Source organism: Poecilia reticulata, chromosome 14 (genome assembly GCF_904066995.2).
Source record: "Poecilia reticulata chromosome 14, P_reticulata-male-v2, whole genome shotgun sequence".
In the NCBI taxonomy this organism is placed as follows: Eukaryota; Metazoa; Chordata; class Actinopteri; order Cyprinodontiformes; family Poeciliidae; genus Poecilia; species Poecilia reticulata.
The window spans coordinates 11,123,751-11,148,387 of record NC_088843.1 but is presented as its reverse complement, the minus strand read 5'-3'; the positions used below and the strand labels follow the sequence as shown (position 1 = coordinate 11,148,387).

The 24,637-nt window shown below is 37.1% G+C and overlaps 4 protein-coding genes across 6 annotated transcripts; 2 read left to right on the top strand and 2 right to left on the bottom strand.

Moving 5' to 3' along the window:
- The first annotated feature begins 888 nt into the window (after positions 1 to 888).
- LOC103475793 (claudin-15-like) lies at positions 889 to 7,081 on the top strand. 2 transcript variants are annotated; one of them, XM_008427665.3, is made up of 5 exons: positions 889 to 1,246; positions 4,459 to 4,623; positions 5,906 to 5,987; positions 6,092 to 6,202; positions 6,274 to 7,081. In XM_008427665.3, exons 1-5 carry the CDS (start codon positions 1,030 to 1,032, stop codon positions 6,371 to 6,373), a joined length of 675 nt encoding a protein of 224 aa, XP_008425887.1. In that variant the 5' UTR covers positions 889 to 1,029; the 3' UTR covers positions 6,374 to 7,081. The 2 variants fall into 2 exon arrangements, with proteins under 2 accessions (XP_008425887.1, XP_008425888.1); XM_008427666.3 differs by lacking the exon at positions 889 to 1,246 and adding an exon at positions 2,371 to 3,318.
- A 2,255-nt stretch (positions 7,082 to 9,336) lies between these two features.
- On the bottom strand, positions 9,337 to 11,480 carry sat2b (spermidine/spermine N1-acetyltransferase family member 2b). The gene is made up of 6 exons (XM_008427667.3): positions 11,243 to 11,480; positions 11,017 to 11,068; positions 10,169 to 10,252; positions 9,919 to 10,020; positions 9,768 to 9,808; positions 9,337 to 9,594 (listed from the first exon to the last, which is right to left on the bottom strand). Exons 1-6 carry the CDS (start codon positions 11,303 to 11,305, stop codon positions 9,415 to 9,417), a joined length of 522 nt encoding a protein of 173 aa, XP_008425889.1. The 5' UTR covers positions 11,306 to 11,480; the 3' UTR covers positions 9,337 to 9,414.
- A 1,010-nt stretch (positions 11,481 to 12,490) lies between these two features.
- Positions 12,491 to 20,273, bottom strand: taf6 (TAF6 RNA polymerase II, TATA box binding protein (TBP)-associated factor). Of its 2 annotated transcripts, XM_008427668.3 has the most exons (15): positions 20,051 to 20,272; positions 17,536 to 17,693; positions 17,350 to 17,436; positions 17,103 to 17,256; positions 16,949 to 17,005; positions 16,715 to 16,834; positions 16,392 to 16,513; positions 15,890 to 15,967; positions 15,287 to 15,388; positions 15,009 to 15,191; positions 14,666 to 14,740; positions 14,229 to 14,354; positions 13,917 to 14,090; positions 13,568 to 13,759; positions 12,491 to 13,028 (listed from the first exon to the last, which is right to left on the bottom strand). In XM_008427668.3, exons 2-15 carry the CDS (start codon positions 17,689 to 17,691, stop codon positions 12,741 to 12,743), a joined length of 1,914 nt encoding a protein of 637 aa, XP_008425890.1. In that variant the 5' UTR covers positions 17,692 to 17,693; positions 20,051 to 20,272; the 3' UTR covers positions 12,491 to 12,740. The 2 variants fall into 2 exon arrangements, with proteins under 2 accessions (XP_008425890.1, XP_017164213.1); XM_017308724.2 differs by having other exon boundaries at positions 16,392 to 16,834; positions 20,051 to 20,273.
- A 225-nt stretch (positions 20,274 to 20,498) lies between these two features.
- Positions 20,499 to 24,590, top strand: mrps31 (mitochondrial ribosomal protein S31). The gene is made up of 7 exons (XM_008427669.3): positions 20,499 to 20,666; positions 21,406 to 21,810; positions 22,239 to 22,391; positions 23,018 to 23,161; positions 23,254 to 23,327; positions 23,555 to 23,695; positions 24,093 to 24,590. The coding sequence occupies exons 1-7, from the start codon at positions 20,566 to 20,568 to the stop codon at positions 24,326 to 24,328; spliced, it is 1,254 nt and encodes a 417-aa protein (XP_008425891.2). The 5' UTR covers positions 20,499 to 20,565; the 3' UTR covers positions 24,329 to 24,590.
- Positions 24,591 to 24,637: the final 47 nt, after the last annotated feature.

The window sequence follows — 24,637 nt, the reverse complement described above, 5'->3', positions numbered from 1 at the left end:
ATACAGACTATAAACAAACATTTGTCTAAGTGGATTCAGTAGGTAAACATCTCCGCTTGCTTTAAGCAGTCACGTTGGTAGAAAGCTGAAGAGTTTTGTTGCATTTGTCTGCATGTTTGATAGTCATAAAAGATTAATTATGAGAAGGTTTCAGAAGAGGCAGGTCACGGTCAAGTTTTAACCGAAAAAACGCAAAGTAGTAAAAAATAAAAAGAATAAAAAGAAAGCCTAAAGATTTAGTCAATGCATCTATTGTCTTGCAGCAAAACCTATCAATGGTTAACCGGTGTAAAAAAAAATAAAAAAAAAACTCTTTCTGCCTTCAATAGATCACTTACACACTTCAATCAGCTCTCTCTGTTTGCTCTGTCCTCAGTTTAGTGTTTCCACGTATGCAAATATTTGCTTTTGGATGTTGAAATAACCTTCTATAAAATTGAAGCTGCCAAATTAGTCATCGACAGGGCAGAAGAAGATGATGATTTGATTAAACAAGTGAGAATCTTCAGATTAAACTTGCGCAACAATATAATGCAAGTTATAGTTAAAGAAAAAAAAATCTAAATCTAAATAGTAATTAATAATCAATTTTTACTCTGTGTGTAGCTCATTTTCTACAATAAACTATGTTCCTTATCAAAAATGTAATTATTAATCATTATTTACCAAATGTAGTATAAGAAAGTCTATTTTCTTTAAAAATGCAACACTTATAAACTTTTGGTGCTTCAATTTAAATCCCTGTTGAAACAGAGTTTATTGTAGAACATAAAAATCCTTCTTAACACGTCAAGCTCTTAGGTGGGTGCTTGTGGGTGAGAGCCATCAATTTTGGGCGGGAATAGCCCAACCGCAGCAACAAATCAATGTTCAAATTTCCAGGTTTGGCTGTACGTGGAAGGAAAAAAAAAAATCCTGAGTCAGTTCTCACACTCCCAAAATGAATATCAGGCACAGATGTAGTGAATAGAGCTCCTGGCAGACGCAGGACCTATAACCTGTAATAATTAATAGAAAGCTACCTCCAAGATGCAGGATTTTATGGAGGTTACAGCACTTTTTCTGGGTTTTGGTAGTTGGATACTAGTTTACGTTTCACTGGAGGATCAATATTGGAAAGAATCGACCCAAGATGGGAGCGTAATTTTAACTTCTGCCGTCTATGAAAACCTGTGGATGTCTTGTGCAAGCGATTCTACGGGGGTCTATGACTGTCGGGAATTTCCTTCCCTCTTTGCTCTCCCAGGTAACTGACTGAAAGGTTCATCTGCTGCCAAAGTTTTACACGGCAGAAAACTAAAATCCATGTAGAATGCCAAGCATGCGTGTGTATTTGCAAATTGAAAAATATGCAGTGTGAAATATTTGTTAAAAGAAACCAAATCTTAGCTTTTATCACTTTTGCACACTATTGTGTTTGTAAGCATTTCTCTGATGATTCAGCAAAGTTAAACAGCTGACTGCGCACTTTCCAGACATACAGATATTGAGAAAATTTAAGATTCTGCTTTGATTTTTTTACATAAATCAATCATACTTCTTTATTAACCCAAACTGATGTAAGGTAAGCTTACCTTTGTTTTTTACTAAAACTGTACAGTCAGATTTAACTGAATGCATGTGCAATATGCTGTACAGAAACACAAAATCTTAAGTATTTTTTTGCCTGGTTTTCATTGCAAAGGTTGTAGTTAATCTGAAACAGAACAAAAATAATGTAAAAGTAATTTTTGAGGAGATCCTTTTAAGACAGTAATTGCTTAATATTGATTTGAAAACGTACTTGCTCCACTGGCAGATTATTTAATTTATAAGATATTTTAACCATAAGTGAAATAATCTGCTGGTGAAACTAGAATTTTTTTTTGAATGAGTATTGAGAATTATTTGCTTAAAAGAAGCTCCATTATCTTACTGAGAAGTTACTTGCAAGTAAGTTTTATTGTATTGCAAGTATACTGAGATATTTCCAGTAGAAACTAGACAAGAAAAACTAGTTACATTTTTGTGTTTCTGCTGTGTAGTGCTCAGTTCCACCAGTTGCCTCCTTAAACTTTGTGTGGTTTGTTTAAAACCAATACAGAGCTCAAAGTCATAGGAAGAATATTTTTGTACGCATCGACTTTGGTGAATTAATTTCTTAGGTGTGCACAGAATTTAAAGTGCCTAATTTGGGCTAAAAGTCCAGTTATTTAGGTGAAAGTATCATTTCAGTATCATTATGCAAAAAACTATCATGAGCGTAATTCATCATATGTTACTGATGCACAATTCAGATGACTTTAAATATTAGTTTAAGCTGTCTGTGGGTGCTGTTCTTGATCATATTGAGATCCAAATAGTTTAAAGTAGTTATTAATTTACAGCTTTACCTTGTAAATTTAGAGTTGTTCATGAGGCAACATAACATTGAAGTCAAACAGTTTTTGATATTAAATTTGAAACTTTTGGAACAGAGAAAAATGTTCAACTTTATGGTCTTTGGCAGATTGTCTGGTCCAGCTGAACAAGAACAGAGAATTTGTCTTAAAGGGAATTGAGTCTGTCTTTCCAGCTTTGATTATGCCTTTTGAGATGTTAGATAAGTAAACGTCCTTGTGTCCCAACTTGGTCATCTTGGGGTCAATATTTATTGACCAACCTCTAGGGGCTGAACGTTTTCCCATCGTCCCTTTCCACTCAGGGAGTAACAAGGAGTCGGAGCTTGATAAATCCCATCAAGAACTCACTTGATTTTGTTGACATAGAGTCCAGAGCGAATGACCGGGGGGGGTGATACATGGCGTTAGGTTTATAGACGTTTGTGGGGAAGATTGAAAGGCTCTGGCGCTTTGTGGTCCTGCAAGTTGTATAAACATTTACCCTTTCTAAAGGTTCAATAGAAACCTGAATAATAGGAAAATTATAAGTGGGGTGTTTGGAATTAATCATTAATTTGCAGGGTTTTGTCGCACTTTAGAGCAAGGTTTACAGGGAACTGGTCTGTGGACGTGTGGCCAATAGATCCTTGGGCAACAAGACAGCTTGGACGGTTAAAATTGGTAATTGGTCTCTGACCAGATCGTTTCGGACAAGCCAGGAAAAAAAAGAAAGAGGACAAAATGAATCCAATTGTGGAAGCTTTAGCGTGCTTTTTGGGCTTTTTGGGATGGATTATGGCTGGCGTGGCCCTTCCAAATCGATACTGGAGAGAGTCTACCGTGGACGGTAGCGTTATTACCACCTCGACCGTCTATGAAAATCTGTGGATGTCCTGCGCAACGGACGCCACAGGGGTTCACAACTGCCGAGATTTTCCATCCTTGCTGGCGCTAAATGGTATGTGGTCTGGACAAAACTGTGTTTGAATTTCACTCTTAACTTGACTGAGAAATTAAGAGCTAGGAAATGGTAATAAGACAATGGAAACCTAATCTAACCAATGTAAAAGCAGCAAAGTCTAAGGAGGAAATAGTTTCATTTCTAGAACGTTTTTATGAATGTGACTGTGGTCAATATTTGACTTAATCTACATAACAGCGTGGAGCATTTAATAGCCAGAAGCTTTCTACTGTAGCGGCTGCAGTATGTCATAATCACATGTAATATAAAATATGATAAGGTGAAAGAACAAAGTAAACAGTGCAATAACTTCAGCAGCAAAAAAGAAAAAAAAACACTTAATGAAGTCATAAAGTTTTAAAATGCTCTCAAAGAATATCATTTAGTCATAAATCAGTCTGGCATATTGGCTTCACCTCTTCCGATATTACTTCACAAAACCATATGCTAAGATTTCAGAAGTCGCCAAAGGAACATAAAGTTGTTTACTGTAGCGTCTTTCACTTGGTTCTACATGGTAATGTGGCATCAGACAGTGTTCCCCAACCCTGTTCCTCAAGGCACACTGTCCTACATGTTTTAGAGGTTTCCCTGCTTTAATGTGCCTGATTCAACTGATTGCAGTTCAGTAAACACCTGTTAATCAGTCATCGATTGAAATCAGCTGGACTGAAGCAAGGAAATACCTAAAACATGCAGGGCAGTGTGCCTTGAGGCCCAGGGTTGGGAAACACTAGCAGATATGAAAAAAAGAAAGATTTTATAGCTTCAAAAAAAAATGATAAACATTTGTAGGCACTGTTAGGTCTCCTGGTTGGCTGTTTTTAAGACAAACACATTACAAAGCATTTTAACAGCACAGTGATACTATATTAAGTATTTTTTGTTATGTTTTTTTTATTATTATTATTAAAAGCTGTTGTTGTGTTGTAACACAGCTCTGGCTGTGATCAGGAAACAATGTTCACAACAACATTGGCAGAGCTTGTGCAACAGTGAATGATGTGGCTGAAGCCACACCATTCCTTCCTCATCAACATTACTGTCACCAGTGGAAATTAACGTCCACGCCATTTTACATGGAGAAAGTAGGTTTCTAAGCAAACCACTAATGCTTCACTTAATGTTTTCACACAGGGTACATTCAGGCCTCCCGAGCACTGATGATCGCCTCCATCTTGTTTGGGGCGTTTGGCCTTGTGGCGACCCTCGTGGGGATGCAGTGCACCAAAGTATGCGGAGAAAACTATGTTCTGAAAGGCCGGATCGCGGCGATCGGAGGGGTGTTCTTTTTACTTCAAGGTACAGCTTTAACGGCGCAATAAAAGTGGAGTTACTGAACTCCAAATTCTCAAATACAATTCAAATAAATAAAAAGGTGTGGCCAGCAGAGGTGAATAACCAAAGAACTGTGATAAGAGAAGTCCCCCTAACCTCATTTCTACACTGAACACCTTGTTAGGTAAATATGTCAAATGCGCCAACCTTTGTGCACAGAAGACAAGCTATCAGTAAATGGATGATCTGTTGAAAAGGTTATCCTGCAGGAAACAGAACTGTCTGTTCACAGGTGACTATAGATTAACAAAAGTCTGAGAATTGTGGAAATAAAAATCACAACATGAACAATTCAAGGTCAAAGTCCTAAACATAAGAAGACACATCCAAAAAAATTTATCCAACCAGTTTGTTATTTTTGGTTGTACTGGTTGTATCAAGTAGTGGGGGCTTATGATTTATGACTGATTTGACGGGCAGCAAGTGTTGCTACTAGTAACCGTACACTGCGACTTGCTAATAATGATGAATCTAGCCTCTGATTTCTTTTAATTTATTAAATTTATAATAATTTATCATTTACATTTGATGATTTAAAAAAAGGGTGTTGCATAGTTTAATGAGAAATCTGGACTGCCTTTGGCCACTTCAGTTCTAAAGTCTAAAATAAACAGATTGGGCAAATTTTAAGACTTTCTCATGGCTTTGGCAGAAAATGATTTAGAAAAACATTTCTATTTTCTACTATGTCACTTAATACTAACGTCGTCATAAAGATAAAAATAATGTGTTCAGGAGGAAGATCACTTTGCTATTTGATTTGATTAGATGCCATAATCTCTCATATGACATTAGAGCTAAATGATCCAAACTGGGATCAGAACCAATGGAAAAGGTTTAATATAAAATTCATTCAAACATATAAATAATAATATTGTGCATTAAAATGACACACACCAAAGGAACAAAGCAAATATGCAAGGATGATTAAGTAAATTGCTAAAAAATGGTTTGTTCATGAATGAAAAGGTCGGTACGAATTATCAAAGGTACAGTTGGACTGGGACCAGAGACGACTGCACACAACTACACAAATAACAAAACTCAATAAAGCACACAGCCGTTATAAAATACTGTTTTTATCACAAACATGTAACATTCCTTATTGCCTGCCCTCTATGCCAAGCCGTCTATCAGGACTAAATTTTTAATACCCCTAAAGCCATGTATTTGCCATAATGGACATGTTTGTATTTTTCTCTGTATTTCACATACTTAAGGTGAACAAGTCTTTGTCTTTTCGTAGGGCTTTGCACCATGATTGCTGTGTCTTGGTATGCAGCCAACATCACCCAGCAGTTCTTCGACCAGCTTTACGCTGGGACAAAGTAAGTTCATCTGAGCATTTCACAACAGAACAATAACCCTATATAGTTTACCGTGGCATAAGCGCTGGATAAGAAAATACAAGATAAACATTATCATGTTTCAGGTATGAGATTGGACAGGCCCTCTACATCGGCTGGTCATCTGCTGTACTTGCAATCTGTGGAGGCTCCTGCCTGCTGTGCGCTTGCAAGCTAAATTCTCCAAGTGAAAAGACGTGAGTATCTCTCGTTACGTCAGTCAGCTCAAGATTTTATATTTTGTCCTGAAATACGTTTTCTCTTTTAGGTCCTACCCATACCAGCCAGGTTCCAGGAGACACATGCTGTCTACTGTGGCAACGTCTCAGGCGGCACCGAGCAACTACGGCAGGAACGCTTATGTCTGAGGCAACGTCAGCAGAGCCTTTCATCATGATGAAGGTTTAAATTTACTTAGCGTACTAAGAAATGACGGCGTGAATAATTTGACAGCATTTGATTTTATGGATTTGCTGTGAATTTGATCAGATGTTAACTCCATCGATGCAAAGTAAGATTTGTGATGTATAAACTGTTACTGCAGGTTACCTTTCCTTTTCTGTACTCAAAGGGTTTGCAATGACTCCCAATCGGATTGTGTAAAGATTCAGAAATCCATAAATGTTTTTATACAACCACAGAGGATGAGATTATTTGAACTAAAAATATGGGATCATTTTAATTATAATGTAATATGTTTGCACTGAAGATTTGAATGTGCTTTATTGTATAAAACACATTTATTGTACCTGTTTTGTCAAACCTGCCGCATATTTAGTTGTACAAGCAAAAAAAACTTGATTCTTTCATTAAGTCTGGTAGTTATGATCATTTCAGCAATATATTTACTAATGATAGAGTCCAGGTGACAACTATAGTTGTAACCAAATAACAGGAAATACCCTGATCTCCAGATTCATGATATGTAAACTTTTTCAACTTTTTTACATTTTACATGTTACAACAAAATCATAATTTTTTCTGGTGAACCGCCACAAAGTAGGGCATAGTTGTTAACTGGAGAGAAAAGGATGCATGTCTTTCAAAATTACTTACAAATAAAAATCTGACAAGTGTGGAGTGTCATTGTCCATCTATTGCAAACAACTACCTTAAGAAGTCACAAATTAGTAAAACGATGCCACTTGGATGAAAAAAACCCCATGGAAAACCTACAGCAGAGGTCTTAGACTCGGTTAACATGATGAAATATTAACTATAAGAAGTTCAGAAGGAGCTTTTAGATACATTTAAACTGGTATGTAAAATAGAAAACCAATACTCCATATCCTGCTAAAACCACTAGTGGCTGCATCATGTTGTGGGTTGCTGATAACAAATCCAAAAATATTGAAAACCTCTGTTTAACCTTTAGAAACAAGATAAAACATTCTTGCCCAGAAAACATTAAAAACCTCCCCGAAGCTATTTTCTTACTGTAATGGTAGAACATTTCCAGAAATACATGGAAAACTACTTTTCCTTGTGCTCAGAATTTCACCTGCTACTTTCTGAGGTGTTTATTTTTCTCTTTTTTTTTGTCACACATACTTTGGTTTCCAATGCCTGGGCAGAAAATCTGAAAATTATTAACAGTCTCAAAGTCAAGTCCATGAAAAGTTAAGGACACCAGTTTGTCATCAAGGCTTAGATGGAAACCAGAAGATACCTTATAATTCAGCTAAACTGTGCTTAGAACGCCTGTAGAAATACATTACAGAATGTCTCTTCTTTGGCTAAAACTTATTATTAAACTTGGTTGTTAGTATTGCTCCAAAATAAAAATAAAAAATTAATTTTTCTTCAAATGCCACCAGGAAGAACTTTTAGCAAAACTGCTTACATCTTCTTATGCTTGTCTTGATTTTTGTTGATGCTTTAATTCACTTGAGAACAATCTTGGCTGTCCAAGGTTCCCACATGTCTACAAACATTGCTTGTACCCCCACATAAAACTACAGATTTCTGTCCAGTCATTAAAGAGCTCCATGGGACAGTCTAGTAACAAATGAAAATACTTTATTATTTAAAGAAAAGTGACTCAAATAGTTTTTGCTGAGAGTAGTGTGAATGTGAATATCAGCCAGTCAGTCCAACTGTTCCCCAATAAGCTCTCATTCAGAAGATTGACTATTGATTTTTATTAATTTAAAACTAAATTAACAAAAAAAAAAAAAAAAAACATATGCTCCAATTTCGTGACGATGACGCCTTCCAAAGAATAGCAGATTTTTCTGTTGTTGCTCACTACCTCGTACTCCACACAAATGGTGTCGCATTTTGCGTATCTGTGGAATAAAGTTACTCGAAGTTTTCAAAGGTCATCTTTGGCGACACCTGGTGGCCAAACTTTGGCAGAGCAGCAAAAGATAACATGACTTGCTTTCTACAAGTACGTTTGAGTGAAATAACAATGTTATGTTTTGCTTTTAATTCAGTTCACTTCATATTCAAAAATCAGCACATATCAACTCCAGACAAAAGTTAAATAAAGAGGATGATGAATGCTATAATTTTGTAGGAGCAAAAAGTTTAATAATTAAACAGAATATAGCTATATAACATTGTAACTTATATTGACCTTCACTGTTTGTGAAGGTGGCAGGAGGTATTTATGAATTAGGTTATGGTCTTTGAAAGTTGCATAATAAATTACTTATGTATATACATTACACATTATACAGTCATATTTCATAAATTAGAATTTGTGTCCAATGAGCCTCATTTGTCAGAATAAGAGTGCCTTTTGAAAACAGCAACCTTTAAGCACTAAGTTAAAATATAGCATACTTTTATCTAAGACCACATTTTTATAATGAAATGTTTTTATTGGCCTGTTACACTGAAATCTTAAATGCTATATAGCTTTAATTAGGCCTCACCCTAATTAGCAGAAATAAAGACTTGAAAACATCAGTCTGTGTGTAATTATTTAATGTGCCTCACTTTGTAGATTGCGTTCCTGAAATGCACTTTACAATTGTATTTAAATTTACTGAATATGAGTGAATATAAATTATGTTCTGATTTATATTTTTGCTGGTTCCATGCTTGCCATTATGTTTCTTACTGGATCGATCTCTTTCACACACACTAATGATTCATTAAACGGCTTAACTAGAGGCTAAACAACTGATGCAGTTATTTTCAAGAAGAAGCTTTGGACACCATTGATCACATGACTCTGGTAATCCAAATTAAGGTCCAGACACTGTGCTTCTGAGAAACTGAGAAATGTCTCTTGACAGAAGTGCAGGAGCTAATTACAATCTCTGCTAAACTGGCTACTTAATGAAGTCAATGCATGCGTTCAAACACGTGAAGACATACATTAAAGGTGGTATATCTTAATTTATTCATAGATAAAAAATATTACAGCAGAGCATAGTTTACAGCTGTTGTAATACATTTAATCTTTAGGAGCTTCATTAGCTAAATTGTCGAGGTTCTGTCCATCAAAGCGAATGAAGTGCCAGCCTTCACTGACTGTGAGATCCTGAGCTCCTTTGGCAGCGTAGAAGTCTCTTGATGGCGTGTTCCAGTCGAGCACCGACAGCTGCAGCCGCACACACTCCTTCTTTCTCCCCACCTGGGTAAACACAACACTCCTCTGATTAACCATGCACTGGATCACAGCACAACATTATTAATATGTTCACATACTGGCAGTCAGGTTAAAAATACATTTTCTTCTGAGCTGCAGCAGCACGTCCACAGTCATCTGTGTGCATCAGAGTAGATACTAAATGAAGTAAAACATACCTCAGCAACTTTGCACAATAAACCCTTGCCAATGCCATTTCCTGTAGCAAAAGAATTTCAAAAACATACAGGGACATTACAAAGACGGTAACTAAAACAATACATTTAAGACGATACAAAAATGTTATATTTAGGAGAACACATTTTGTACCTCTGAACTCGGGCATCACATACAGGTCTTCCAGATATACTGATCGTCCTCTCCATGTACTATAGGTGTAAAAGTACAGAGCATATCCCACGACTGTAAATCCTAACAAAAGAACACAAAACACACAAACAAAAAAATCAACAAACATAAAAAAATAACCCTAAGAACAATTACAAAGCGCACTCTCTGCATGCATTGTATTTGTCTCTAAAACAGGAAAACAGATGTTGGGACCTCAGTGTTTATTTACCTTCTTTAGATTTGTGCTCCTCAGGAACTTCTGCAACAAGACATTCAAAAAAGGGATTCTGGCAGAAACCGTCACGCTCCAGTTCTGAATTCACACAAAGGCAGATTAGCAAAAATACACTTTTTATTCCTAATCTTTTCACAGACCAAACAAACGGTATGCCTTATATAAAGTTATGAATAAATAATGTGCTTTTTTGGATAGATTCAATTTTCCAATTGCATCTGAATATTTTGGATGGTAATTTGAGTTTTTATTATTTTCGGTTTACAGAAGAAGTGGTGCTTGCATAATGTTACTCGATCAACCAACCCAGCTAAACATTCACCAACACTGCAAGTGCTGCTGTATCGCTCTCTGTATATTTACCTATGTTTGGTTGCAGTTTCTCTAATATGTAACCTCACAGGGTATGCATTTTCCACCTGCTTGACTTTTGCCTTTGCAGATATCAGACCAAAATGTGAAAAACAAAAACCACAAGGTTTACAAACAAAAACTTGTGGTCACTTTATGAGAAACCATTACGTTTTAAGGAATTTACATATATCATTAATCAAATATTCATACTTTCCACATGGGTAATGATATGTTTAATGAGATTACAATTACTGTTTTCCTCAAAAATAATGCAAACAAAACCTTATCGTAAGTCCTTTGTCTCAATTAAACAACTGTGAATTGGCGACATCTGCTGGCAAATATTTAAAATTGCACCATCTGTTTTATTAGGCAAGTCTGAACTTTGACAGGAACGTGTATGTGAAAATAGCAAATACACAACGAGTCTTAATTTGGACTCCGCAAGCAGATATTTTAATTTTTATACCTTATTTTCAGTCTATTACCTTTGTGAGAGATTTCCACCTGGTCGGGCATTTTTTCATACACCGCTAGCTCCTGCGAATTTCAGAAATATAATCATATCGTACAACATTTTCCAACCACAATAAATCAATCTGAACAGAGTAACAACCCTGCAACTACTGCTACACAAAATATAAGGAAATAACGTTCAGGTTTGCAAGTGTTTCGAAAGCAGAAAGGAGTTTCAGCTAGCTGCCTGCAACTCACCATTATCATCCTCGATATGTCTTTGCAGTCTTCTTTTGTTGAAGGCCGTACTCTGAAATTCATTATTACTACAGCAGATAGGTAGATATCTATTTGAATAAATCACAACTGCTAACTATTAACTCTAGTTCCACAAGGAAAGAGTCACGATTCGTAGGACTGTCCTTTCAAAATAAAATGGCTGTTAAAGCTATGGTTGAATCCGTTCACCACAAACTATGTAAAAAGGAAAATTTACATTTCATGTTATGTTTCTGGCAAAAATCAGACTAAAACGTTCCTGTAATAAATCTGTTAGGGTTACCAAAATTACTTAAATTCACTAAATGGCAAAAATAGAAGTGATTTCTTTTAAGCAAATTCAGAAATATTTAGAACTGCTTTAAAACTGTATGACTTGGGTATCATTTCACACATTTCTCTATAGTTTTAAGGGATACTGACCTGTTTTTCCATACAGAACTGCTGTAACGGACTTACGGCAAAATAACAAACCTATTATAGTAACATAGTTAGGTAGTCAAATAGTAGTAGTTTTAAGAAGTTTAGTAGGACAAAAAAATTGACTCAAGACAAAATGCTCAAGATCATTATTGATTTGGAACAATTTGTGCCTAAACACTACTTCAACTTTCACTCTTCATTACATGAGATAAAAACTGTTAAGATTTGAGTCTCATGAGTCCAAGTCAAGCCTAAAGTCTTTAGAGACAACTCAAAAGTGCAACCAGAAGTTATTTTTTTACAACTTAAGGGTCTAAAACTCGAGTCCCCATTTTTGCCTCACAAAACAATGATCCCGTCATCTGGATTTTCCTCAACTTGCTCAAAGGCATAGCAGTCTTACTGCATTTAAACTTCTGAGTTTAAAATAGAAAAAGGTCACAATAATCTGGCTTTTAGTCAACGGAAAGTTGATTGGGAACCTGCAGCAAACTAAAATAGAAAATGTTTAGTCTTTCTAAGTTTCAACAAAAGTCCCAAATAATTCAACGATAGAAATTTGCAAGTAATGTTAAAGTGATTTGAAAACACCCGTTATATTTAGCCAGAGTGGTATTTCTTTGTATGTTATCAATGTTGCCTATTTTAATCTTTTTGCACTCCATCTTCCAACAATGATTTTTTTTTTTTTTTGCTTTAACACCTCTTGCTTCATTGGATAGCCACCAAGCTCTTTTCTTTTTCTATTGTTTCATACAACAAACAAATATTTAACATTAATTCCACAAACACAACACACAAGACTTAATACAAAATCAAATTTATTTTAGGGTAAAAAAAGACATGAAATCAGTTAGAATATAAGCTGAAATGCTGATGATTTCACAGACTGTTCAGCTTCCACTGAGCATCAAGATATTTACAAAGTCTGGCCATGTTTGCTCTCATCAGTCAAGAGTTCACATAATTCTCTTCGCATCGCTCCAAAGTGGACCCCTTTAGGTTCGGTCGAGAAAAACTCGAAGATGAGAAGACTCTTCTTTACCAAAACACGTCAGTGTGGGGACTGGGTACTTGCTGCGGGGGAATCGGAGCGCTCCAGCTTGATCCCTCCGTCGACTTGAGTCGAGGAAATGGAGGATGGAAGCACAGAGCTCTTGGTCTCCAGGGAGGAGGCAGACGAGGGAAGAGATACGACTATGTACTTCTGCATTGGCCGGGGAGCCGTGAGTCCAGAACCGCTGCCGGGCTCCAGTTTTACCAAGGGCTGCAGTGTGGAAGTCGCACTGGGAACAGTGCTGGTTACTGGTGAGGCTGACTGGGAGGAGCTAAGGGTGATGACCTAAACGAAAGGCCAAAAGAAAAGTTTACTGCCATATAGTGGTAGTTGATTTTAAAATAGAGGGGTGCAAGTTAAGTTAGTTATTGAAATTTTTGTTACAGCATTTATGTCAGGCTTCCAGCAAATTTTTTGTTTTAAAGTTCCATAGTTTCCCAAAGTGTCGTTTCAAAACTTCTGTCCAAATGTAAACAAAAAACAGACTTTTGGCAGATATGGAAAAACCACAAACTGTAAAAAAAAGAAATGGATAGACAGACAGATGAATGGACAAATGACTAGAAGGACCGATGGATGGACAAATGAACGGACGTCTGAAAAGATCAGTGGCCAGATCGAAAACCAGACGGACAGACGGAGGAATATTGGATCAGCTGATGCAACAATTAATGATTAGAGAAATCTTATTTACACAATGACACCAGAGAAAAAGGAAAAACCAGAAAAACTTTAAATCAGATTCTACATTTAGAAAAAATTCCCCTGGACAGAGTTCCTGGTTATTGGTCCTCTAACTAAACTAAAACTGAAAAAATGATTACCTGCTGGGTGGAGGCAGCTCCCGCACTGGTTCCCATCACAATGTACTTTGTTGCCGGTGGCGACGGCTGAGACGGAGTACCGGGTCTTGGAGACATGAGGGTGAGGGAGCTCGGGACCTTAATGATGCTGGGAGTGCGAGGCCCACCTGATCCACTCAACCCACTTTGTGAGACTGAAAGCGTGGAACGAGGCTGCAAGAACATTTAATCACATACGAATAAACAGCATGCAACTCTTAGGACGTCTCATCGTAACGGATTCTGAGTGTAAATCTAAATTAGATCATTGCCACTAGCTTAATTTACTAATGTCCAAAAATTGATTCACCTCCACTTGTGTTTTTCTGACCTGTGTGATTGTTAAGGTGGTCCGGTTGACTTGCTGAGCTTGCAGCGCTGCTTGAGTTCTGGCCTTCATTACATGAGAACACAGCATGGGCCCGAGGTAGCCGTAGTCCGTCCGGTATTGCTCCACGTTGTCCGGCTGAGGCCGTATTTTGGCGATGACGCTGGCGCAATGTTTCTTTGAAAAAAAAAAACAAACAAAAAAAAAAACAAACTTATGAGCTCAACTTTCAAATCAAAGGTGTAGACGTTGTGTTATGTTTTCAGCATATGGAAGTACATTATGGAGCAAACGGTAAAGAAAACCGTTCTTTACCAGAAGGAGGCTCTGAACGTGTTCAGCTCCTATCCTGTCGATGTTGGACACTACAGGCCCGTCCATCACTGCCTTGATGCGAGCGCCCTCTACAGCGAGCCGAGGAAGGATCAGCGTCTTTATCACCTATGAAACGCGACAAGTCAGAGTCGTGACAGAAGGCAGGAAAAAATGAACTCAAGTTTTATTTAGACAGACAAGAAGTTAACTTTAAGCATGTTTTGTGTTTATAACATTCCTTACATCATCTTCTTCATCATCTAAACAAAAATCTACAATCTGCACATCTTGAGGACTGAACAAACTGCAATAGGATGAAGATAGTAAAATATTTAAACAAAATTCCTGAAAAAAGGATTTTAATCAGATTTATTTTAAAAATATTTCAATTCTATTTTTATATAGTTTGGTAAACAAGGAAATTAGGTCGAACTTACATCAGCTCCCAGTTCAGCGAGCCCTGCGATGGACCCGTATCGCGTCGTCCACTGGGTTTTGTCATCCAACAAACTCTGGAGGACAAAAACAAACAAAAAAAAAATCTGAAATTTGATTTAATGTGAGAAAAGTTTAGAGCCAAAAAAACCAACATATCAATCATGGTACAACTGGAAAATATGAAGACATCTGAAGAATCCAACATAGGAGTGTTTAGTTCACTCATTTGTTTAACTGACTGTCAAAAACATACTCTTCTTAGTTAAAGAGTAGGTTTATGCAAAAAACATAAATTCTGTCAGAGAAAAAAAAAAAGAAATGGAGTTGAACCAGAAAAATCACCTTGGTGAGAGTTTTGGTAATACGGGATTGGATGTTATTGGTGGTTGTGCTGAACGTTTTACAGCTCTGGGCCATCAGACGAGCCGCAAAGTCTCGTAGAGCCCAGTGGTTGTCGACATCTGGCCGTAAACAGAGCTGCTTGCTCACAATGCAGGTGACCACCGCCGGGATCAGCTCATGCAGCTGAAGACAACAACACAACGCATCGCTCTGCATCAAAACAGTAACTATTTCTCTTAAGTTATACATGTTATATTTCGTTTGTTTTCTATACTCACGTATTTTTCCAGATACAAAGTGGGGTTGTCCATTAGAGCTTTGACCATCCGCATGAGGTAAATCAGTAAAGCCAAGTTGTTTTGCACCACATTTACACGAACCTTTGGAGAGAGAATAAAGTCAGCAAAGATGTGTGCGGGTGTTGTATCTGGTGTAAAATGTTACGGAGCTAGAGAGGCACTGATCTCACTGGCAAAATAATAAACAAAAACATGCCAGTTTTTCATTGATCAGCAGTGATTATTGGCTGGCAGTGTCAAGTTTGGAAAAATCATAGTCATTAAAAACTAAAATGCTCCAATATTTGCTCTACAAACGCATCAAACCACATTTGCTTTGTTAACCTCCAAAAAGTGCAACAGAAAAATCAGATACAAGTTACACACATTTGATTTTACACTTAAATTTGGAAAATCTTGTAATTTCTTCATTTTCTGCTGGATTAAAGATTTCCACTTTCATCAAATATCCTACAGCTTCTTTTTCCTCTATTATGTCTTATATTACAAAAAGAAGCAGAGCTGGTCAAACTCAGAACTCAGAAATGACTTACTGGTTCATCTCTATTCAGAAAATTAGAAATAGTTGGGAGACATGCTTACTCCTTCAGAAATGAACGTGCTGAATCTTGGGAGCATCTGATAGAGTCCAGGATCGGTAGCAATACTCTGTAACGCTTCCTGTGAGAAGAAAAAAAAAGAGGCTTACCCACAACAACAGAGGTGAGAAAGATATGAGTTGGCATTTACAGTAAGTAACAGTCACTGTACTATAAGCCTGGCGGGCCACCAGGCCTTACTTGTGCCCCCACCAGGCTAAGCATTGCTTATTTACTTAAGTCTTTTTAAAATGTTTGCATGTTTTAAGTCTTTATAGTTGTTGTTGAGGAATTAATCTTCAACCTTTAAATAACACATAATTATCAAGTCATATTTTCAAATTTCCTGTCAACTTTAAACATTTTTTAACTCAAAAACACGACGGCCGCTGGATGAATGACTGCCCTAGCACCCAACTACCAGGCTTAGCAAGTTTTCTGGGGGAAACTTTAAATTAAAATAATGATTTATTGCCCCTGCATACTGAAAAACCAGTAAAACTTACGGCTCGTTTTGCTTCGCAGGAGCCAACACACGCCTCTGTGATTTCCTTGTAGTAGAGTTGCTGCTCTACAGAAAGCTCGTGGGTGCTGCGTGGTTTCAACCTGATCAGACCCTTCTCCTTTCCTGTGAAAAGGACAAAATTGTTAGATTCAATGGAGATCAGACATTCTTCCTCAGAGCATTCATAACAAAAAAAAACCCAAAAAACCAGAACAATTCGGTGTAGAAATGGTGATAAAATGTGTGGAATTATAATATAAAACGGGAAAGCGCACAAAAATATTATTGAAGAAGTTCCTCCAAAACGAAAGGAGTAATACTGACCTTTGTTATCAGGAGCTGGTGTGTTCTGACCTTTGCCTTGAATTGCACCTTTCTCCTCCTGACCAGGCTTGACCACTTTGAGCGGTTCTGTTGATTCAGCTTTCTGTTGCTCTTTTGATGCTGAAAAGGAAAGGAACAAAAGTTATGCCCAAGTTCCCATTTAAGACTAAATAAATAAATAAATCACAATTTCCAGTTTTAAGATACTGAAAATAAATATTAAACCTGACTAACCTGGCGGTGGGTTTTCTGGAATTGACGGCTGAACTCCTTCGATACTTAACCAGTGTGCTGTTAGGAAACGAATATCGATCGTAAACCTATTCAAAAGCCACTGAAAACACCTAAAGCAGAGAAAAGCAGCTTGTAATCTTGATAATCTGTGTACCTTTGAGAGAAACATCTAAAGGAACCCTTGGAAGAGGCGTGTTTATAATGTCGCTGAGGTCGACCTCCTTCTCCTCGTAGAAATGAAGTTCTCTTCCACCGCCACTCGCAAAGCGGAAAGGGATAAACTCCTGCGACTGAAACCCGTACAGGGGCTAACAGCACAGAGAGCAACATGGAAAACATCAGTAAAATGCCCGAACATGAAACAGCAAAACTGTCCTGCTTCGCTTCTAAACTCCACTTACCTCCACGTTTTTTAGTTTCAGGGCATTGTCTATGTCACTGGTGGTTAGTTTGCGTCTCTTCCCGTGATGCATGAACTTTAGAGCGTCCTGTGGAGAAGAAGAAGAAAACGTATAATCGCTAAGATATTTGAGATTTTTATTTCAGACTCAGAGCAAACAAAAACAAAAATAGTTTTAATAAATTACCTGTGCAATTTCCTTGATTCTGTAGCTGACCTCTTCGCTAAGGGCCGCACAGCTTTCCTCCTGTAGCTGCCCCACTCCCACTGACTCGGCCATGGCCTTCATGGACTCTGTGGGCAGGCTGACCGAACATTGCTTCTGCCGACGTTCCTCCGCCATGACTGGGAAACAAAGCAGGACGTCAGCCCATTAATATTAGTGTTTTTTTCCCATAACATTGTGGGCTAATAAATATTTTGCAGCTTATTTTTAAGACGTCGTGTAAACAGCGTATTGCCTTTCACTTTGGTTGATTCCTGTTAGAGTCAACTGACACTAATGCAGTTTGACAGATTTTGACACCTAATCAAACCAAAATGACTAGTCAACGTCTGGCTGCTGGACATTTTCAGGAGTCATATTGATATTTACCAACAGCCCACAGAGTTCAAAACAGAAAATTTTTTTGAAAACATCAAAGCAGGTACAAAATGTTCCCTGACAGGTAAAAACTGCTTCATGCTTGGTTCAAAACGTTCCTTGGCAGAAGACTCTTTTTTTTTTACCCTCAAAAGTTGATCACAAAATGACAAAAGCTACAAAAGAACAGAGCTACAGAATGACCGAGGGGGAAAATAACAACCATGAAATATTATTTCTTTTTAATGTTAACCAAAAAATGACAGAGACATATAATCAGCCCTAAGGCCACTTTGTAAGAGTGTATATATGTCAATACAGTAATAACTAACAGAAAAAAATATGAGACAGGAAAAAGTCTCAAGTACAAGTGACAGAGTTGGACAAAACAACAAAAACAAACTGAAACTACACTGACAGTTTGTCTTGTGCTTTCCAAAGGTAAGAAACAAAACTAAAAACAAGAATAAAGCTCGATCGGTGCAGAATTACCCTTTAAAAACCATTACTAGAAACCGTTTCCTTTTCATCAACACACCATTAAAAAGCGCAATGAAACTTTGAGACAACCACGATGCTGGAAAGCGGTCCAACAGGTGCAGGTAATTCTGTCCCTTCGCCATTTTGTATATTTTATTTGTATTTTGTTCTTTTTATCTGTAATGGAGCATTGTACACTGATCACGTGTCAGTTCTTACCCACCAGGTGCAAGTTTTACACCTGCTTCGACAATTTCACTGTCTTTACTCATTGTCTATTGAAAGGAAATGTGGATATGCAACTCCATATCTACTAGCAGCAAATATTTAGTTATTATAGTTTGATCAGGGGTATTTATTTCCCTAGACTACCAGCCCAAAATGGATGGAAGAAAGTAAAGTATATTTTCAGAAAATATTATACATTTTAATATATTATATATGTAAGGTTTAAGCATCTACATTAATACATTTTCTCCATAATTTATGAACATACTTAACTACAAAGAACATTAAACTGAAATTCAGTTGGTTAGGTACGTGAGAATGAAGTAGAAGAAATGAAAATGAAGTAAGAAAACACAAAATGACAATTTGTAAGACATGAAAGGCAGTACAAATGTGCAGAGAGACAAACTGATGCGGTATCAATCTAAACAACAATCTGTTTTAACATGTTTCAATGAATCAGAATATCGTTTATGTCAGTAATTCAATTCAAAATGTGAAACTAATATTTATACACTCATATTACAAAAAGCATTATATAAAAAAATCTATTTCTGCTGATTTAGATGGCTTTGACTTATAGCTGAAAAAAGCACAAATCACAACGTAGCATTTCCATATTTAGTTTTTTTTCTCTTATATGTAATTATCAAATTTTCTGATTTTTTTTCACTTTGTGTAATACATATATGCAGGTTTTAACTGAATAACTGAAAAACTTTTTGATGATATTCTAATTTATGAAACCCACTTGTTGATTGTGAGTTATGAGTGGCAAAATAAATCTGAAAAATAAATACTCAATAAAAATATATATTTTATTCGTTATAAACATTTTTTAACTGAATTATTTGGATTGTGTTTGTACAGTGCATCGATATAAGCAAATCAGTGCTACACAGGCTACCTCGCAGGGTGTCCAAATAAAGAAAATTAAGAAGGCCTTATTCAAAGAACAGAAAAGTATACATTTCCATAAGATATCCGCGCTATTTCAAAGCTGGATGACACTTTCATTTAAGCAAGGAAGAAATTATTCAACACGATTTCACCAGTCGTTTTGCTATCAAAGCAACAAACACTCAGTTGCACCTTTAAATGTCATTTAGCAAGAGATACAATAAGATCAAACTAAAAGCAATTTTTCTCTTGGTGGTTAAATTAAATTTACTAGTATATGTAAACACTAGTGCGCTTCATATTGAGCGGGTCAGGCACTCTGACGGAACAAGTAGTAACCGCCAAGTTCCGCCAAACATAAGCATGCAGTAAAATACTTCAATTTTATCACAAGAAAACGAATTGTCCTAGCTTTAAAGCTCATGGCGACTTTTAAATTAACTAATACTTACGCTTAAAATATGCCTGTTAGCTTCTATGCTAATAGCGTAGCTACCGTTGACATTATTACCTGTGAAGTTTTCCTTTCCCGTTCGAGTTCACTCGGGATTTTAAACAAACAAATGATATCAAAATTTATAAAAATGACAATGGCGCGAAGCTATTTCTTCTCTGGTATTATCCATCACTGGCTGTTAACGGCTGACTTGATCACAGACTGCAAGCTGGGACATCCGCTCATGAATTAGCGCTATGTTCTATCGCCATTTTGAGTCACGTTCCAGTTCAGAGATCGCGAGATTACAACTGACAGCTACATTAAGTGGCGTTCTGTTTAAAAGTAAATACGAAAACAAAGATTGCACTTTGAATTATAAATTGCGCAGAAATATCAAGAAATAAATCACTTTAAGAGTCTACTATTAGAATTTATAAGTTTTACCATGAAAACCCGTGTTAAACCTTTACAGAACAACCCGTTCTCCAAGCGGAACTATTGTTATTGCTACGTTCATAGGGGGAGCGTTATTGTGTAGCTACGGAGGAGAAGGTAAGGAACGTGCAAGGACATTGCGAGAAACAAACATGTATAGATTTTTATCCCGGACTGTTTGTACGACACGAAACAACTTACTTTGTGTCTACGAGGGCCATGTGTTTTCAACCAAATACGACAACGTTTCTAGGTGAGTTTACTTTGCCAAATAAATAATATGAGCGCAATAAATGAGCAATAGATGCTCGTAACAGACGACTACAGGTCTTCGGTGTATTGTGATGGTGTCACACAACAGCTTTAAGTTTTACGTAACCTAACATTCATTTCCCATGTGGTAAGTACATAATGTTAGCTGTTGGCTGTGCAGATGGGGCGGGGCTTATTGATTGAAATGTTAGCCAGGCATGCCAATCAATAAATAAAAAATTTTTAAAAGCCCAGTGATTCGATTGACTTTCCTCAATTTAAGTTGAAACGTTTAAAAAGACTGCTGTCCAAAATCTCAAAACGACAGTTATTAGATGTCTTTAATTATGACTATTAAGTTCAACAATTTCTACTTTCTAATGGTAGAAGCGGTTAAAATAGACCTTTTGAAACAGTTTGTTTTTGGTGACCATGGAAAAAAAGTTTGCTAGCCTATTAAATATGGTGGTGGCAGCATCAGGAGTTTTGCTGTAAGAGAGACTTCTACACTTTATAAATGGATAATGAGGAAAGAACATAAGGTGGGGATATTCACCAGCCAGGAAATTAAAACTTGAGCACAAGTGGATTTGCCAAACAGTCAATGACCCATATTGCCAAATTAATTGCACAGTAGTTTTGTGAAATTGCTTTCTTGCGTGGCACTTTTCAGTATTGAATATTATTTGGCTATCCTTTTACTTTCTGTGATTGTAATTTTTGTTTCCTATCTCGCGCAGGGTATTAACTGGAGTTGGAGTAAACCCTCTCAGCACATGCTCAGTCAGATTCTGTGAAAAGAAAGACAATGCAATCGCCTCTAATAAAGACGAGACAACAAATGTAGACACTCAAGCAAAGATTACCCAACTACAGGAGGAGGCAACTAATAGAGGTAGCACGCAACAGCACAGCAATGTTAAAGTTGAGCAGGCCTTGTCAAAGCCACCACAAGTAAATACTGATGGAGCTAAAAGTGGGAAGGAGAGTCTTTTGAACCTCCTTGGAGCCATGAAGGTTGAAGTTACCAGTAAAAAAAGGCTCAAAAACCTGAAGCCAAAGCAAAGTCTTGAATCGGCTGCAGCAGCCATGGAGAGCACGTCGAGTATGTTTCAAAAGGCAACAGTGCAAGCTTCAGCACAGAGGTAGGAAACCTTGGAGTTATTTCTAGCACCTTGCAGAAGTATTCATATTCTGTTAAAGTCACATTACATAACTTTTTATGTATTGTTGGGATTTATGTGAGAGATCAACAAACTATGCTTGTGGAAGCATACCTAAAAAGCGTGACCCAAGTTGTATTGTATTTGTCTAGCACATGCAGTCCTAGTAAAATACATTGACATAAAGTTGTGTAGTAATAAAATGTGGAAAAGTTTAATTACTATAAACAAATTTTATCATATGACATTTATTTTTGCTTCAGTGTTGAGTGTTTTCATTCCAAGTTCACAGGATGACGTAATTACACAGTCCATTTATCCATTACACAGTCATTTCAGTTAACCTGCTGAAACTGACCTGCAGTTCCTGGAAAGTTTCTACGGTTTTTGTTTCCATTTTGTATTTTTAGTGAAGCATTGGATCCTGATCTGGTTGCAGCAGCATTTGCTGCAGCCTCCACTCTTCCTAATCGCAGTGAGGCGGAGTCAGAGCTGCTGAAACAGCTGAGGCAGCGCAAACTTCTCACAGAAGCTCAGAAAAAAGGCAACATCAACAATCTTGGGTATGTCACCTGCATATAGGCGCATTAATATATGCTTTTAACAGTAATGTGTTAGTTCATCATTAATGAGAGCTCACTCTAAATTCCCCACAAACAATGTCTGAGTGTGCATCAGCTGAACACACGCACACATGCAGGGTGTTTTCCATCAAGTGCTCGTTGAGCCACAGTTATTTGTATTTCCACCAAAGTAAACTCTGGCTCTGCCAGCCAAAACCAGTAGCTATCCTTGGAGCGGTGGACAGCAGGACAAGAGGAAAGAACAACTTTAGTCAGGAGCTGGGAGGGCGAGTTACGGGGACCAGCAGCTTCATGTTGTTTTTAATTTGTGAAATGAAAACAAAAACAGTGCATCAACAATAATAAAATGTTTGATAGCATCAGAATAACACTATCTGACTCCCTCTTGTGTTCCACTAAGTTTATTTTGATATTCCTCTTCACATTCTTTAAGCAGGTCAGTTATTTTCCTATGAATCCTTTGACGGTATTTCCAGCTCACTCCTTTGACACTGTCAGTCTTTAAATATCAGCAGATAGTTTTGATGAATCTTTGCATTTTAAAGAATGGTAGCAGACTTAATTTATTTATATTTACTAAGCACTATGTTGTAATACTTCCTCAGAGTTCTTTTAGCTGACATGAAAGTAGGAAAAAGGTCTGGTCGGCAGAATGCTTGGCCTACTGATCAGATCCGATTTGACGATGATGGACAAGGATACGTACGTGACAGAGGAATTACCAGTGAGCTGGCCAATGTTCGGAAAAGGTAAGCACATTCATAACACTGTCAGTTAAATAATAATAAATATAAAGCGAACGTGTGTTTGTTTTTTATATATATATATATATTATTTCTAGGAATATTTTCCCGGCAAAAAGACTTAATATCTTCTCTCAAACCACTGATGAACAGGGAGATGAATCAGCACTTGGTAATAACTTTTCATAAACATTTCTCTATTTTTATCTTTTACACCATTAGTGAATCTAATATAGACGTGCAGTGGAACACTTCTTCAGGTATTCAAATTTGACCGTTGCTGGACAAGTCAATAAGCCATCCTGCTGCAACTCAGTGTTATAGAAAGAGCAGTGCGGGAGTAATAAATTTTTGTTATTTTGTGGGACATTGCTCATAACACTGGTATCATATCTCCAGCTAAGCCGACCCTGTGGGACATAGAGTTCGCCAATGAGTTATCTCTGTTAACCAACCAAAAGCCACATAACGGGTTTGAGGAAATGATCCAGTGGACCAAAGAGGGAAAACTGTGGCAGTACCCGATTAACAATGAAATCGGTGAGTGACAGAATACTTATTTGTCTTAATTTTATTTAATTTTTTTTTTCATTTTACAACCACAAACTGCATTCAGACCAACACAAAGAAGTGCACAACATTGAGTTGGAACAAAACTGAGAGCTAATTTTCAAAATGTCTTTCCAATAATAATGTGGAGGGGATATGGTTTCAACACCCTTTAAACTTTGACAAGGTGCTGTAGCTGGAAATTATGAGAACAACAGAAGCTTGGAGTACATCTGTCTCTAGAGGAGTGTTAAGTTTTCATGTCCAATTGTAATTTGTGGCTGTAAAGTGGCAAAATCAGAAAGAAAAAAAAAAAACTTCTACAAGATCAAACAGATAAGATGTAGTCTCCCAGTCACTGTGATGTTGTAATCTCTTTCTGTGTTAGGCCTTGAAGATGAAGCCAGTGTCCCGTTCCATGAGCACGTCTTCTTAGAGAAACACTTAGAGGACGGCTTCCCCCGTCAGGGGCCTGTGCGTCACTTCCTGGAGCTGGTTGTGACTGGTCTGGCTAAAAACCCTTACTTGACCGTTGAGCAGAAGAAGGAGCACATTTCCTGGTTTAGAGACTATTTTCATCAAAAGAAGGAGGTTCTTAACGAAGCTGATGTGTACCTAAACTAAACCCAAGAGGGTTAAAGACGTTTCCCATATTTGCTGGACATAAACGTACAAAAATGGGACATCATTTTTCTCAGCAGGGCTTTGCTGCCTTGTGTACATTCACAGGATCTAAACAAAAAGTTACAGGTTTTTTCTCTGAAGAGCAGTTAGTGTGGACTCGTACAACTTCTTTTGAAATGGCTGCGTACAACTCTTAATTTTTACTTTTTTTTTGTTAAATGTGTCACGTCATATTCTATTAAAATATGTCATGAAACCACAATGTGTTTTCTTTGTGGAAGGACGGGAGTGGTAGTCTTTCTTTTGGGA